This window comes from Thunnus maccoyii, chromosome 9 (genome assembly GCF_910596095.1).
Source record: "Thunnus maccoyii chromosome 9, fThuMac1.1, whole genome shotgun sequence".
In the NCBI taxonomy this organism is placed as follows: Eukaryota; Metazoa; Chordata; class Actinopteri; order Scombriformes; family Scombridae; genus Thunnus; species Thunnus maccoyii.
Genome location: NC_056541.1, coordinates 24,897,172 through 24,913,871, shown reverse-complemented (window position 1 = coordinate 24,913,871; position 16,700 = coordinate 24,897,172). Strand labels below are relative to the sequence as shown.

The following is a 16,700-nucleotide window of genomic DNA, read 5'->3' as shown; positions in this document are numbered from 1 at the left end:
TGTCGCCAGATCTGAAAAGTGGTTGAAAGTAATATGTGGCCACAGACAATACATACACACAAGCTATTCTCTCTCTCTCAAAAAGAAAAAAAAAGCAGTCACACCCACATTAACCGCATCTCCCTTCTCTACTTGCTTTAATGTGCTCTTGGGTCAGTTTTATGACAACATTTTATCCTCAGTGCTTATTGTATTTCATACCAGATTAGTATAAGAAGGCATTTGTTCCATAAATATAGCTTTTTTTCAATATATACATGCAGAGTGCTCACATGAACACATTTGAAATACTTGCACATATATTTATAGATAACATGCACATATATGAATATGTACAGATGAAATTCTAACTTAAACCCCCACACATATGCAAGCGAGACACATACAGTATATGTATGGACACTCACGTGCATACTTACAGAAATATACCAGAGAGAACTGCAGTGTGTTACAGCTGAGGTTTAACAAGGCAGTAAGAAATGCCCTCCAAATATGTGAGTATATTCCATAAAAGTGTTGTTAAAAGCATATTTATTCCCATGAAAAAAATACATAAATAAATAAAAGTCTCATGAGAATTTAGGAGATTGCTGACGACATGTTTTCCTTTTTTAAGCCATGATGGCTTTCAGCGCTGTTATTTTAAAAGATGGTGTTATGTCAAGCACAAGTTTCAGTAAATATAGTAGCATACAAAATGAATTGTGAATGGAAGCTGGACAACTTTATAGCTTTCTTAGAAAAATCAATGTCACACTTAAGAAGAATATTAATTTTCCTCACTTTATAAATGTTGAAGTAGTGATGCGCTGTCACAGACTGAGGACAACTAACCTCTCACTGCCCTGATCCTAACTCATATTACTTATACTCATATTATTATATTATACTGATAGTGACATCTGTTTTTATAGATATAATAAGGGCCGCTGTATTGATAGCTTAAATAATTTTTGGAAGGTACATAATGTATCAAAGGCATATAATGGCCTTGTCCGGCTGATTTAGAGAGCAAGATGTGTCCAAGACTCAGAGGCTAAAGGTTGAGAGATTTGAGATTTGAAATGGATCACACATATTAATAATACTGAATATTACAGTCATTGCTTAGATTATATGTTATATTATATACATTATATGTTGTCTTCTATTTCCAATATTCATTAAAGCAATATGTTGTCATATTAAGTCCAATGAAATTTTTACTGAATTAACTGATAAATGCTAGTAATAATGAACAGACTCAGCCTTCAGGGAAACAGGCCAAACCACAGTAAATGCTTCAAAAAGGCATAAATAACAAAAACACAATGCTATTTATGTGTATTTGAATCATTAAAATACATTATCTTTTTAAGATACAAAGGGCTACTGTTGAAGCCATTTAGAAACTATAGTATAAATTATTTTTGTAGTGTAAAGTTTTGGAAAGATGTTTGTTGTTTCTTCTGTAATCTTTACATATCTGACTTTGCATTGTATTTATTTAGTTAAGATTTGTTTTGTTTTGTATTGTATTCACACGTATCATAAGAGTGAGTTAGATGCAGAATTGCCTTTTTTTATTATTAACATTTAATACTTTCAAAACAAATGTAAGTTTTAAAATGTAAAACCACATGTTTTAGTCTTTTGTAATATAAACTCTCACATTAAGACTATCTGCTCATCACTTAGCAGAAAAGTGGTGAATACAAATGAACAGTATCAGTAAAACAGCATCTTTATGTAATTCAAAAATTTTTTTTGTCTATTTTATTTTTCTGTTATATGTGATTACTCATGGGTATACTGAACCTTTATTATTAAAAGTTGATGTTGTTATGCTACTGAACATTTGATGAATGAAGAACTTTTTTAAAGGAGAATCAGAATCATCTTTATCGGCCAAGTATGATTACGCATACAAGGAATTTGACAGGTTTAGTGGCTCTCAATGTACCTACACAGAACAACAACAATCTTCAGATATATACACAAGAAATGACTATATACAAGTGAAACCGTTCAGTGATATGTAAACAAGATATAAATAGTGCAAAGAAATGAAGAGCACCGAGTGCTGAGATTAAATGGTAAAAAAGGTGAAATGTTACATATAGTAAGTGGTTATGTACAGTATATACAGCCTGTTCAGATATGCAGTAGTGAGTGAGAAAAGAGAGGTGGGGTAATTGGTAATTAAATTTAAAAAGTTTACGAGTTTATGTTGTTCTTGAGAAACCAAGATTAATTGATACTTAGTAAATACATCGTTACGTTAGAAGTGAATACAGACGATTGAAAATGAGATAAAAACAGCCTTTAGGGGGCGCTGTTCTCTGTACCTGTCCTGACCTTTGACACCGGAAACGGAAAACAGCGGCAGCGGCTTGTTGTGCGCTGGCTCGTGTCCGTGGCGCTATTGAAACGTTAGAGAAACGCATTTTCTTGCATGAAACTCGGAACATTTTCACAACAAATCAATGATATAAATCTAAATCCTGCACCGACGCTCTCTGCGTCTCCTGAAGAAGACACTGTGAAGTTAACTCTGTGGATGTTTTCAGTTAACCGGCCGCTTCACGCTGATTTAAAAGTGCTTTAGCTAAAAGCTAAAAGACAAAACTCGCACCATGGCGGATGTTACTGCTCGTAGCCTGCAGTATGAGTACAAAGCGGTGAGTATGTTTGTAAATAAACCTGTGGACACTAACGTAGAGACAGTTTTTAACCATTTAACACCGTCAAGCTAACAGTATGTTTGTAGTTTACTGAAGCTAGCCCGTGCTAGTTAGCCACTCCGCTAACTAGCATTTAGCTTAGCTGGTGTACTGACTGCTCGACCTGTGTCTGTTATGAAATGTAGAACTCCAACTTGGTGCTGCAAGCTGATCGCTCTCTGATCGACCGCACACGGAGAGATGAGCCCACGGGAGAGGTGCTGTCCCTGGTTGGGAAACTGGAGGGAACCAAGATGGGTGACAAAGCACAGAGGACCAAACCCCAGAAGCTGGAGGAGAGACGAGACAAGTCAGTGCTGTCACAACACACGTTTGTTCATTGTGTAGTCAGTTGAGACTTTTCTGCCACATAGTATTCTTTTCAGAGCGTTTTCCACATATTTAAGTACTTTCTCGATTCGGGGTTAATGGAAAAGTTAAGGAGGAAAGTTGAAGGAAACAAATAATTATATTTAGCGGCTGATTCTCCGTTTTTGCACCACTTACTCATGTGAAAGAGTGTTAGACATCATAGCAAAAGCCTCACCGCTGTTTAAAACCACTTTCAGATTTGTGAAACCTGTATTTTGTTTATGAAAATAAAAAAAAAGGGCAATTTCACTGTGTTTTCCTCATCCAGATCAAAACCAGTTGTCAAATCTGGACTGGATTAACAAGGAGACTCCAGAGACTCATTAAAACTCAGTTTCACAAATTTGAATGTTTTAACAGCGTGAATGTTTTTGCTACGATGTCAAGCACTTTTTCACAAGTGGTGCAAAAACAGAATCAGCCGCTCAGTAAATATCAATATTTAGGTTTCCCTTAACTTTCCCCTCAACCCTTGATCGAAAGTCAACTTCAGCATTGTGGTTTCAGTTAACCTCTGTTAAGTATCAAAATCAATTTTCAGAAACTTCAAGTTATTGGAAATGATGTTTGGCAGTCCTCTGTGTGATTATTCGGCTGATTATTTGTTTTGAATTTATTTCAAGTTCAAGTGGTTGAAGGTTGTTGGGAGGATTTGACACTTGTGATTTTAGAGCTGAGTGTTACACACACTATTTTTGAATCATCAAATCCAACATCAAGAGGAAAAACAATAAGAAAACATAAACTTTGTTTACACTATAATGAATGATCTGAATACTCCTTGCAATACAATCCTTTCCATTTGCCATCTGACACAAAATTCTCTCCAATACATGATCACTTCAATCCAGAAAACACTTGAGAACAATGTGTACTTTTATCTGCATTATCACTCAACAAAAAACATAACTTAGGCTAAAAACTAGGTTTACACATTATTCGTTGTCCATTACAAGCATGTTGGAAGACTCTGCAAATCGATGTCTGTCTGAAAGTTTGGAAAAGTTCATCAGAAATCAAATCATGTATATTGACTGGTAGTAAATGGGTTAAAACATTGAATGTATGATCTTTTAGTTATGTCTATCCAGAGTACACCGGATGACATCGAACTTAAACCTTTTCTTTCCCATTATTCTGTCTACATAGGAGGCGGAAAAGAGATGAGGACAGACATGATATCAACAAAATGAAGGGCTTTACCCTTTTGTCAGAAGGTATTGATGAGATGGTGGGCATTGTGTACAAGCCCAAAACCAAAGAAACCAGAGAGACCTATGAAGTGTTGCTCAGCTTCATCCATGCTGCGTTGGGAGATCAGGTCAGTGAATGCTATAGCAGCTTCTTTTTAAAAATCTCAGCTTGTGTTTTTGATCAGAAACCAATACCTGAAATTATATTTGACTTGGTTGTTGTGTCTTCCTGCAGCCACGTGATATCCTGTGTGGAGCAGCTGATGAGGTCTTAGCAGTGCTGAAGAATGATAAAATGAGAGACAAGGAAAGGCGCCGTGAAGTGGAGCAGCTTCTTGGACCCGCTGATGACACACGCTACCATGTGTTGGTCAATTTGGGCAAGAAGATCACAGACTATGGCGGGGACAAAGATTTACAGAATATGGGTAAGTACACAGGAAGTAACATGAAGCAATGCTTATCAAAAGTTTGTTTATGAATAAGTAATAAATATTTATTTGCTCCCAGAAACCCTCAGAATTTCTCAGCCAAGCCCTCGTGTGTGACTGACAGTCAGTTTTTCATGCAAACTCTCATCTTTTCTTCACAGATGACAACATCGATGAAACATACGGTGTGAATGTCCAATTTGAATCTGATGAAGAGGTACATTTTTCCTTAAAAATTTTAAATCTTTAGTAATCCCATATTTGTAGCCCTAAAACAAAAGTATACTGAAATGTTTTGGGCAAAGGGGTGTTTAACTGATTTTCTTTTCCTTGTTATTAAGGAGGGTGATGAAGACCAGTTTGGTGAGGTACGAGACGAACACTCAGATGAAGACAGTGAAGGAGAGGAGGCAGATGTGGGCTGCACTCTCTCAGCCAATGTAAGTGCAACATCTCTATTTGACCTGAATTTAGTCACTTTATTAACAAACCTAACTGAATCACCATAGATTCACTGTACACTGCACTTCACAAAAAGCTAATGAATGCCTCTTTATTCAGCTTGGCGCCACAGGCGACGTGATGACAGTGAAGAAAAAGGATTTACATCCTCGAGACATCGATGCCTTTTGGCTCCAGCGTCAGCTCAGCCGTTTCTACGATGATGCCATCGTCTCCCAAAAGAAAGCAGATGAAGTCTTGGAAATCCTCAAGGTCTGTCTGTCACCTTGTTGGTTGTGAATGTTTTGTTTGAAATCCGATGCATATGTATTTTTCAGACGAGCTGAGCGCTTGTTTCTCTGTATTCCACAGACTGCCAGTGATGATAGAGAGTGTGAGAACCAGCTGGTGTTGCTGCTCGGCTTCAACACCTTTGACTTCATCAAAATCCTCCGCCAGCATCGTCGCATGAGTAAGTCACACTTTTCCACCAGGAAAACGAACAAACAAAAACACACAGATTCAAATCATAAACATAAAACACGGACATGCAAAAACACAAAACAAACTATAAACAGCACATAAGCAAATTAAAGTTCTGCATAAAACTGAAAGTCAGAAAGTTGTTGTGTGTAAACACTCATTGTACAAGTTGTACTTTTTGACTGAAATACTAAATACATTCACCCAAAATGTAATATGACATAGTTTCACATTGTTGTATCTCGTGTTGTTTGCAACTGATATTCACTTTCTACCTTCTGACACACAGTTCAGTATTGTACCATGCTGGCAAGCGCTCAGAGTGAGGCAGAAAAGGAGCGGATCATTGGGAAGATGGAGTCTGATCAGGAACTGTCAAAGATTCTTTACCAGCTGCAAGAGACGGAGAAGGAGGATATTATTCGGGTAAGACCTACTGCTCATAAAACTATACAAGTACTTTGCATAAAAGGATCTTTTAGTTTAGTCCGTCACATCTGTTATTCTTGGGTTTTTGTGTTTTTAGGAGGAGCGATCGCGTAGGGAGAGGGTGAGGAAGTCTCGTGTCGACGACATGGAAGCAATGGACATTGACCACGGAGAGGTAAATAATGTAACAGCATTTAGATGGTTGTATTTGTGGTGTATTTCACTATTAGCTAACCAAAGATTGCTACATTGGTGGTAATAAAGTGGCATAGATGCCCCCGCCGCTGGTATGAAATGCACTAAAGTTGATGTTGTTTACATTATCCGTCCTTTTTATCCCACAGTCAGTCACCCCTCGACAGTTGCTAGACCTTGAAGACCTGGCCTTCACCCAGGGCAGTCATTTCATGGCTAACAAGCGGTGCCAGCTTCCAGATGGCTCTTTTCGCAAACAGCGCAAAGGTTATGAAGAAGTCCATGTTCCTGCCCTCAAACCAAAGCCCTTTGCTGATGATGAGGTTTGTTGGTCCCATTGCTGAAAACTTTTAATTACCCAGCTTTGCAGCAGCAGTGGATGGATGTATTTGTGTCCTCAATGAATCATATTATTTTGTCATCAGGTGCTTGTTGCTATTGAGAAGCTGCCCAAGTATGCACAGGCTGGATTTGAAGGATTCAAAACCCTGAACCGCATCCAGAGCAAGCTGTTTAAGACCACCATGGAGACAGATGAGAACCTGCTTGTGTGTGCACCCACGGTAAGGAAACTGTTAAAGGAGCAGTGTGTAAGATTTAGTGGCATCTAGCGGTGAGGTTGCAGATTGCAACCAAATGAATACACCTCATGCTCCCCTTCCAAGTGTGCAGGAGAACCTACGGTGGTCGCGAAACTCACGAAAAATTATACACTAAGTAAAACATACTTATGAATATTATATTCCATTTCTGCTAAGTTCGTCCCGCTAGATGAAACTAAATCTTACTTATCCTTTAAAACCATCAGCATTAAAACAGTTTCTCAAAAGTATGTTTTCTCCCATAATTTTATTATTCCTTTGTGTGTGCAGGGAGCTGGTAAGACCAACGTTGCCCTGATGGCAATGCTGAGGGAAATTGGAAAGCACATAAACCTGGATGGAACCATCAACGTGGACGACTTCAAAATCATCTACATCGCACCCATGCGCTCACTAGTACAAGAGATGGTGGGAAGCTTTAGTAAGGTGAGCCTCGTCTCTGTCCTCCAGAGCTTTGTATACTAAACGTTGTTAGTATACATTTATATTATGTAATGTAATGTCATTTGAAATGAAAATCTAATCTTTACTTTCTTCCTTCTCTTAGCGTTTGGCAAGTTATGGCATCGTAGTCTCTGAGCTGACAGGAGACCACCAGCTCTGCAAAGAGGAGATTAACGCCACTCAGATTATCGTCTGCACCCCTGAGAAATGGGACATCATCACGCGTAAAGGCGGAGAGCGTACCTACACCCAGCTAGTGCGCCTCATTATCATCGTAAGTGCCGTGCATGTGTTGAAGAAGGCTTCTGTCATAAAAGACGTTTCGTTTCATGTGCAGTTTATTTGACATGAAACTCTCAGCATAACAAAGTTAATGTGTTGTGCAGGATGAAATCCACCTGCTGCACGATGACCGTGGACCCGTGTTGGAGTCTCTGGTGGCGAGGACCATCCGCAATGTAGAGCTTACCCAGGAGGATGTGCGTCTGCTGGGCCTCAGTGCCACACTGCCCAACTACGAGGATGTGGCAACCTGCCTGCGTGTTGATCCTGCCAAAGGACTCTTCTACTTCGACAACAGGTATGTGGTGGTTGTGTTTAGAGGAAACGGTAAAAATATAAGTAATTATATTTTGTTCAGTTGTTTTTGGAGAAGAACACTCGGGTCTTGTTAACATCCACATGTGTTTTCCACCTGTAGTTTCCGACCTGTGCCCTTGGAGCAGACTTATGTTGGCATCACAGAGAAGAAGGCCATCAAGCGTTTCCAGATCATGAATGAAATTGTCTATGAAAAGATCATGGAGCATGCTGGGAAGAACCAGGTGAGTCTTGTCTGACTTTTAAATGCAGTACATGCTATGAAGTAGACACTCATTCACAATGACTCAGACACCTCTCACTGCATATGTGTGTTCCCTACACTACCAGCTGAACCTATTCTAACACTATTCTAATTTACAGCTGAATTACTTTCCCTTGTCTCCAACAGGTGCTAGTATTTGTTCACTCCAGGAAAGAGACGGGAAAGACGGCCAGGGCCATAAGAGACATGTGTTTGGAGAAGGACACGCTGGGCCTTTTCCTTAGAGAGGGATCAGCCTCCACTGAGGTGTTGAGAACTGAGGCAGAGCAGTGCAAGGTGAGCTAACGTCACCAACATGAAACTAAACTGTAACAAAATATGATATGATGATGATCCTAGTAGATGTAAAACCTGAACTTTCTTATCCAGAACCTCGAGCTGAAGGATTTGCTGCCTTATGGCTTTGCAATCCACCACGCTGGTATGACCAGAGTGGACCGTACACTGGTGGAGGATCTGTTTGCTGACAGACACATCCAAGTTCTGGTGTCCACTGCTACGCTGGCCTGGGGTGTCAACCTGCCGGCACACACTGTCATCATCAAGGGTACCCAGGTGTACAGCCCTGAGAAAGGCAGATGGACTGAACTCGGAGCTCTGGACATTTTGCAGGTCAGTGCTCGATACTAAGCTGCAGTAAAACCTGCTTCATACCTTTTTACCAACAGTAATGACTCAATTGATTGCGTCTGATTTCAGATGCTTGGTCGAGCTGGTCGTCCTCAGTATGACACCAAGGGAGAGGGAATCCTGATCACATCCCACGGAGAGCTGCAGTACTATCTGTCCCTGCTCAACCAGCAGCTGCCCATAGAGAGCCAGATGGTGTGCAAGCTCGCTGACATGCTCAACGCTGAGATAGTACTGGGCAATGTGCAGAATGTAAAGGTAAGTGACGGCATGTACCGAATGACAGATGGATCAAATGCTCCAATCCTTTATGTTGTCTTGTGTTAACTTCATATTTTTTTGTGTCAGGATGCAGTGAACTGGCTCGGCTACACCTATCTGTATGTGCGCATGCTGCGAAACCCCACCCTGTATGGAGTCTCTCATGATGACAGGAGTTCAGACCCCCTGCTGGAGAGACGCAGGATGGACCTGGTGCACACAGCTGCCAATGTCCTGGACAAGAACAGTCTGATCAAATATGACAAGAGGACTGGCACCTTCCAGGTATGTCTATCAGCTGAGTGTGTGTTTTCTGTTATTGCATGACCTTTAAATTAGTTATGAGTTGGATTTCTGCATTTTTATTGGTTGACATTTGTGTCTCTTTATTTTAAGGTTACAGACTTGGGGCGCATTGCCAGTCACTTCTACATCACTCATGACTCCATTCAAACTTACAACCAGCTGCTGAAACCAACTCTCAGTGAGATCGAGCTCTTTCGAGTCTTTTCACTTTCTTCGGAGTTCAGGAACATCACAGTGAGAGAGGTATGGTTGACTGCAGACAGTTGTTGTGGTCTAAAACAAAACTGAATCAAACATGTTAAATTTAAATACTGGCTTTGACTTTTAGGAGGAGAAGCTGGAGCTTCAGAAGCTGCTGGAGAGAGTTCCTATTCCAGTGAAGGAAAGCATTGAGGAGCCTAGCGCTAAGGTAGCTGTCATAACCAGTGATGACAAGTGTATGAATGTGAAATTATATTGTATTTGTACAGATAAGTTAACAACCCAAATAGAGGCATTTTTAACACCTAGGATGTTTCATATTAAATCTGTAAACCGTCTTTTTACAACAGCCTCTAGACAAGTTAATATAGGCTTTATAATATTTTTTCTTGACAATTTATGGTCATGGCTTAGTTTTTGTTTTTTCTGGTTAACAGATTAGATATCACCTGAAATGATTTGTGTGTTATTCATAAGCATCATTAATTAAATCCCATCAAAAATTCATCCTGTGTTTTGTGTCTTATCATTTCAGATCAATGTGCTGCTCCAGGCATACATCTCTCAACTCAAACTGGAAGGCTTTGCTCTAATGGCGGACATGGTGTATGTTACACAGGTACAGCAGAACCCTCCTTTATCATTGTTTTTGTCTACTTTTAGGTATTCATTTTTCTCAGAATTGCAGGTTTTTTTCAGTTCTTTTGCACAACGTCTTGAATTTTATGCTTTAATAAAGGAAAATACTACGACAGTCCTGTGTCTGATATGATGCAAAGAAACTTTGTTGCACATACAGTATGTTTAACATCAAAAGTCTGAAAATGTAGATGCCAAACAACTGTCCATAAATACTCTTTTGTCCATTTTAGGCAATGAAAAAACAAAGAAAAAAGAAAACAATAAAACTCAAGACAGTTTTGATAAAAGTATTCTTAAAATAAAATTGTCACAAGGGTAAACTAAACTCCTTTTTTTATTTTTCAGAGTGCTGGAAGGCTGATGCGGGCCATATTTGAGATTGTCCTGAACAGAGGCTGGGCTCAACTCACAGACAAGACCATGAATCTTTGCAAGATGATTGACAAGAGAATGTAAGTCTGTCACTGTTTTCTCTCCAAATTGCAAACAGACTATGGTGTGTTTTGTTTGTCATGACAGGCTGCTGATACTCTGTATCCTCGCTGTCCACAGGTGGCAGTCGATGTCCCCTCTGCGGCAGTTCAAGAAGCTGCCAGAGGAAGTGATCAAGAAGATTGAGAAGAAAAACTTCCCCTTTGAGCGTCTCTATGACCTCAACCACAATGAGATTGGTGAGTTTCCCTCCTCCCACATACTCATTAACTTCCCTCAACAGCCTGAAGAGAAATTAGAAGTCATATTTGTCATATTTCAGGTGAGCTGATCCGAATGCCAAAGATGGGGAAGACCATCCACAAATATGTCCACCAATTCCCCAAGCTGGACCTGGCTGTCCACCTGCAGCCCATCACCCGCTCCACGCTGAAAGTGGAGCTCACCATCACTCCTGACTTCCAGTGGGACGACAAGGTCGGTAATTAGTTAACAGCCCACGATGTGCTGCAGCATAAGTCTTAGTTTCATAGAGTCCTGACACACTCTCATTTGCCTTCACAGATCCATGGATCATCTGAGGCTTTCTGGATCCTGGTTGAGGATGTGGACAGCGAGGTCATCCTGCACCATGAGTACTTCCTGCTCAAAGCCAAGTACGCCCAGGACGAGCACCTTGTGACTTTCTTTGTCCCTGTGTTCGAGCCTCTGCCACCGCAGTACTTCATCCGTGTGGTGTCAGACCGCTGGCTCTGTAAGTATCTTGACTTAAAGGCAGAATGTGTTGGATTTGTCAGTTGCGTTTTTTAAACACAGCATTCAAATTTGACCCTTCCTCCCAGACTTAACGTCTCTCTCCTCTGCTCTCTGTCTGTGCCTATATGCATGAGGGTGGGGCTGAGCTCCACACTCACAGAGTAGACAGCAGAGCACAGAGTCCAAAGCAACGGACTTCAGGTTATACTTTACTCGAGTTGACTATGACTGCTCATAGGGAGACAGCATGAGCACATTTATCAAACAACTGTTGAACAAGCAGAACATTGGCGCTGTGTCTACCATTTTCGTAGCTTCCTCCTGGATGCATGCTTACGATCTGGCACCTGGTCACTATGCTTTTGTAGAGTCCTGACCTTAAAACCCGCACGCTGTTATTGGCTGGGGGCTACACACCCACTGCCCGAAGTTTGATGTCCATAAACGTCCCGAACACAGCAAAATAAAAGCAGAGGGCAGAGTCTCTGCAGATACACACACCACCACACACTTCTAGTGGGTCATAATTAACGATTGAGAGGGATTATTTTTGTATGACTCCATACGTTGTTTTTGAGGAAAAACCTTCACATTCTGCCTTTCAGCATGATCTATAAATTTCACATCTGTTTGTGTATGAAAAACTTTCATGTGACTTGTTTTATTTATGTTTTTCTGTTTGTGTCTTTTCAGCTTGTGAGACTCAGCTTCCGGTATCCTTCCGTCACCTGATCCTTCCAGAGAAGTACCCCCCTCCCACTGAGCTGCTGGACCTGCAGCCACTTCCTGTCACTGCTCTCAGGAACTCTGCCTTTGAGGTCCTCTACCAGAACAAGTTCCCCTTCTTCAACCCCATTCAAACACAAGGTACAAAATATATTTAATTCATGAAAGGATAAGTCCATTTCACATTGCGGCTTATGTGACTTACGTACATTGTTTCTGTTCCTCCAGTGTTCAATGCAGTCTACAACAGTGATGATAATGTGTTTGTGGGAGCTCCCACCGGCAGTGGAAAGACCATCTGTGCTGAGTTTGCTATTCTGAGGATGCTGCTGCACAACGCAGAAGGCCGCTGTGTCTACATCACCCCCATGGAAGCACTGGCTGAACAGGTATGACACCATCTGTAAGCTGGACGTGTGTTTATCAAAACTAGCATTGTGTGTGTGCTCTTTTCATCTATAAATTCTTGTTGTCTCTCAGGTGTTTGTCGACTGGCACCAGAAGTTCCAGGACGTCCTGAACAAGAAGGTGGTGCTGCTGACAGGAGAGACCAGCACAGATCTGAAGCTGCTGGGAAAAGGAGACATTATCGTCAGTACCCCCGACAAATGGGACATCCTGTCTCGTCGCTGGAAACAGAGGAAGAACGTCCAGAACGTCAGTCTTTTCGTTGTGGATGAGACGCACCTGATCGGAGGAGAAAATGGAGTAAGATTGCAACACTGCTGTGCTTTTCGTTTCAGCGATTCAGCGAGTCGTGCAGATTAGGTGTGATAGTCATTTGTAGAGCGTGCATCGTGTTAATGTACCTAATTTCTTTTCATTAGCCCGTGTTGGAGGTCATCTGCTCGAGGATGAGGTACATCTCCTCTCAGATTGAGCGTCCCATCCGCATCGTGGCCCTCAGCTCATCTCTGTCCAACGCCAAAGACGTCGCCCACTGGCTGGGCTGCAGCACAACAGCCACATTCAACTTCCACCCCAACGTCAGGCCCGTGCCTCTAGAGCTGCACATCCAGGTCTGTAAACCACGTGCTTGTCAACAAAAAATAAACATTCATCTATTACGAAAATGTAAATATGTCACTGACACAAACTTGCAGACACACACACATTGATCCTGTCAGCTCAACATCTCCCTGGTCTGTTTAGGGCTTCAATGTGAGTCACACTCAGACTCGCCTGCTGTCCATGGCTAAGCCGGTTTATCACGCCATCATGAAGCACTCTCCCTCCAAACCAGCCGTGGTGTTTGTCCCATCCCGCAGACAGACTCGCCTCACAGCCATCGACATCCTTACGTTCTGTGCTGCTGATGTGGTCCCTCAGAGGTAAGTCACAACACAGAAATCAGGCCTGTAAGATGATGAATAGACTGTCGTGGTGCTAATGTCTCCTTTACTCCTCGACACCATGGAGCAAAACTAAATGTTTGTCTTCGCGTAGGTTCTTGCATTGCACCGAGAAAGACCTTGCTCCATTCTTGGATAAAATAAATGATTCAACCCTGAAAGAGACTCTGGCCAACGGTGTGGGCTACCTGCATGAGGGCCTGTCTGCAACTGAACGCAAAATCGTGGAGCAGCTCTTCAACTCAGGTACGAGTCACTGCTGCTCTGCACTTTCAGCTTGATGGTCTCTATAGGTCTAGGGTTAAATATTTACTTTTAGCATCTTATGTCTTTTTCAAGGTGCCGTTCAGGTGGTGGTGTCCTCTCGGTCGCTCTGCTGGGGCATCAATATCTCTGCACACCTTGTCATCGTCATGGACACCCAGTACTACAACGGCAAAATCCATGCGTAAGGCTCCCACTAGTTTCATACTCGTTGGTTTCAGAAGGTGTATAATATAAATAATTTTGTTGCATACAGATTTTGTTGTTGACATTCTCCTCCTGTTTTCCCCAGTTATGTGGACTATCCCATATACGATGTCCTCCAGATGGTGGGCAAGGCAAACAGACCCATGTTAGATGATGAGGGACGCTGTGTCATCATGTGTCAGGGCTCCAAAAAGGTAAAAGCACCTCCTTTCTTCCTCTCTTCTTTCTTTCTTTCTGTCTTGTTCAGTTTAGAAAAAAGTGATGAAAGAAAGTAAGACCAAGTCAAGCTGTTTCTTTTTCTTCTCTTGATAGGACTTCTTCAAGAAGTTCCTGTATGAGCCGCTGCCAGTGGAGTCTCATTTGGACCACTGTCTCCATGACCACTTCAATGCTGAGATTGTCACCAAGACGGTGGAGAACAAGCAGGACGCTGTGGACTACCTGACATGGACGTTCCTGTACCGCCGTATGACCCAGAACCCCAACTACTACAACCTGCAAGGTGAGTCTCATCTCATTCTGTCTGCTTCAAAGCCTAAAAGAAAGAACTTGTTGCTGCCTGCTGAGTGACCCCAGATTGAACCAAATTTTAGGAACAACTTAAAATGTTGCGTTTTTGTGTTTACCTCTTCAGGCATGTCCCATCGTCACCTGTCAGACCATCTGTCTGAGCTGGTGGAACACACGTTACATGACTTGGAGCAGTCCAAGTGCATCAGCATAGAGGATGAGATGGATGTCGCGCCACTCAATTTGGGCATGATCGCCGCCTACTACTACATCAACTACACCACCATCGGTTTGTGCCAACATATCGATCCTCACTGAAATTCAGTTATCATCCGCTGATTATTGTGCTTGTCATAGATCCTTCAGTATGAAATCATATAATAACTGAGTTGGTTTCTTGTTGCGTTTGGCAGAGTTGTTCAGCATGTCCCTGAACGCCAAGACAAAGATCCGTGGGTTAATCGAGATCATCTCCAATGCTGCTGAGTACAAGAACATTCCCATCAGGCATCATGAGGATGCACTTCTCCGACAGGTAAACGCACCGCGCTAACAAAAACAAAAAGAAATCAACCATCTTACCACTACACTCTTGAATAAATTCGACATTAACACATCTTTACCAATTTTTGATTTTCAGCTGGCACAGAAAGTGCCCCACAAACTGAACAACCCCAAGTTCAACGATCCCCACGTGAAGACGAACCTGCTGCTGCAGGCTCACCTCTCCAGGATGCAGCTGAGTGCTGAGCTGCAGTCGGACACCGAGGAGATCTTGAGCAAGGTTTGGATGGGACAGGGGAATGAACTTGACCTTTAGACATTTCTGGATTGTATCCGGTGTGTATAATCAACCCATGTTTCTATTGTACTTGTTAGGCGATCCGTCTGATCCAGGCCTGCGTCGACGTCCTGTCCAGTAACGGCTGGCTGAGTCCTGCACTGGCAGCCATGGAGCTGGCACAGATGGTCACCCAAGCAATGTGGTCCAAGGATTCCTACCTCAAACAGCTACCCTTTTTCACCTCAGAGCACATCAAGCGCTGCACAGATAAGGTATCATCAGTGTTTCCTCATTAAGCTGAATGTGCTGTTTGTGTGAAGCTGTGGTGCCACGTCACTTAAAGCTGATTGTCTTAATGATTTCTCTTTTCATCAGGGTGTGGAGAGCATCTTTGACATCATGGAGATGGAGGATGAAGACAGAACTGCTTTGCTGCAGCTCTCAGATGCTCAGATGGCCGACGTGGCTCGCTTCTGTAACCGCTATCCCAACATCGAGCTGTCATATGAAGTGGCAGAAAAGGACAACATCAAGAGGTGCGTTTAATGGCTTCTGTCAGCAGCACTGACTGAATGAAGGAATATATTAATATTAATAATATTGCAGAGGAAGAAATGCATTAGACAGCTGCCTGACAAAAAATAAAAAATACATCAGATATATTGGAATCAGAAAATACTTTGGATATTACTGTTTTTACCACTTGTAAATGAACACCACTGCAGTCATTTAAACAGTTTGGGTTGGAGGCTAATGTTAGTGTTGTGTCCATGTTTATTCACAGTGGCAGTCCAGTTCTGGTTCAGGTTCAGCTGGAGCGAGAAGAGGAGGTGACCGGGCCTGTCATCGCACCTCTCTTCCCCCAGGTAAATGCCAAGTATTTTTGCATTTTTATATTCATTTCTGTACTTTTTTTTTGTTTTGTTTTTTAAATCAATTCTGATGACTCATTTGTAATAATTGTTCCAGAAACGTGAGGAGGGCTGGTGGGTGGTGATCGGAGACCCCAAGTCTAACAGCCTCATCTCTATCAAGAGGCTGACTCTTCAGCAGAAAGCAAAGGTCAGTGAGTCGCCCACTGCGTGTATATTTTGTGGCTAAAAACTGCACTTTAAACCAACAGAGGCCTCATTTTGTTGATCAATCATTCCCCCCTGCAGGTCAAGCTGGACTTTGTCGCACCAGCGATGGGCGTTCACAACTACACCCTGTACTTCATGAGCGACGCATACATGGGTTGTGACCAGGAGTACAAGTTCAGCGCGGACGTGAAGGAGGCCGACAGCGAGGGAGACAGTGACTCAGACTGATCAGTAACTTGATCATTGCAACGTTCAGCATTTTGTTTGATATTGAGAGGGATCAGTAGGTGTTTTTTTTTGTTTTTTGTCTGTTTTTACTGTAGATATTCAGCCTGATTCACATCCCATTGTCTTTGTTGTTATCATTGCTTCTCGTGTGGGGGGGAAAAA

General features: G+C 42.0%; 1 protein-coding gene across 1 annotated transcript; it reads left to right on the top strand.

The window, feature by feature from the left end:
• The first annotated feature begins 2,342 nt into the window (after positions 1-2,342).
• snrnp200 (small nuclear ribonucleoprotein 200 (U5)) lies at positions 2,343-16,690 on the top strand. Its single transcript, XM_042420608.1, has 44 exons — positions 2,343-2,660; positions 2,849-3,012; positions 4,224-4,395; positions 4,503-4,695; positions 4,860-4,915; positions 5,040-5,138; positions 5,260-5,412; positions 5,512-5,611; positions 5,912-6,048; positions 6,149-6,226; positions 6,396-6,569; positions 6,672-6,809; positions 7,119-7,274; positions 7,396-7,566; positions 7,679-7,872; positions 7,993-8,116; positions 8,284-8,433; positions 8,527-8,769; positions 8,857-9,045; positions 9,136-9,333; positions 9,445-9,597; positions 9,683-9,763; positions 10,091-10,174; positions 10,543-10,649; positions 10,750-10,868; positions 10,952-11,106; positions 11,194-11,383; positions 12,079-12,252; positions 12,340-12,500; positions 12,592-12,819; positions 12,939-13,130; positions 13,264-13,442; positions 13,558-13,709; positions 13,803-13,911; positions 14,020-14,128; positions 14,247-14,436; positions 14,569-14,733; positions 14,858-14,979; positions 15,085-15,228; positions 15,324-15,500; positions 15,604-15,764; positions 16,013-16,094; positions 16,198-16,290; positions 16,389-16,690. Exons 1-44 carry the CDS (start codon positions 2,616-2,618, stop codon positions 16,536-16,538), a joined length of 6,411 nt encoding a protein of 2,136 aa, XP_042276542.1. The 5' UTR covers positions 2,343-2,615; the 3' UTR covers positions 16,539-16,690.
• Positions 16,691-16,700: the final 10 nt, after the last annotated feature.

Bases quoted from the DNA above. Each gene is read 5' to 3' on its own strand.
- snrnp200 (XM_042420608.1), top strand. From the start codon at position 2,616: ATGGCGGATGTTACTGCTCGTAGCCTGCAGTATGAGTACAAAGCG. The intron at 2,661-2,848 runs GTGAGTATGTTT...TATGAAATGTAG, and splicing joins TGCAGTATGAGTACAAAGCG to AACTCCAACTTGGTGCTGCA. The intron at 14,129-14,246 runs GTAAAAGCACCT...TTCTCTTGATAG, and splicing joins TGTGTCAGGGCTCCAAAAAG to GACTTCTTCAAGAAGTTCCT.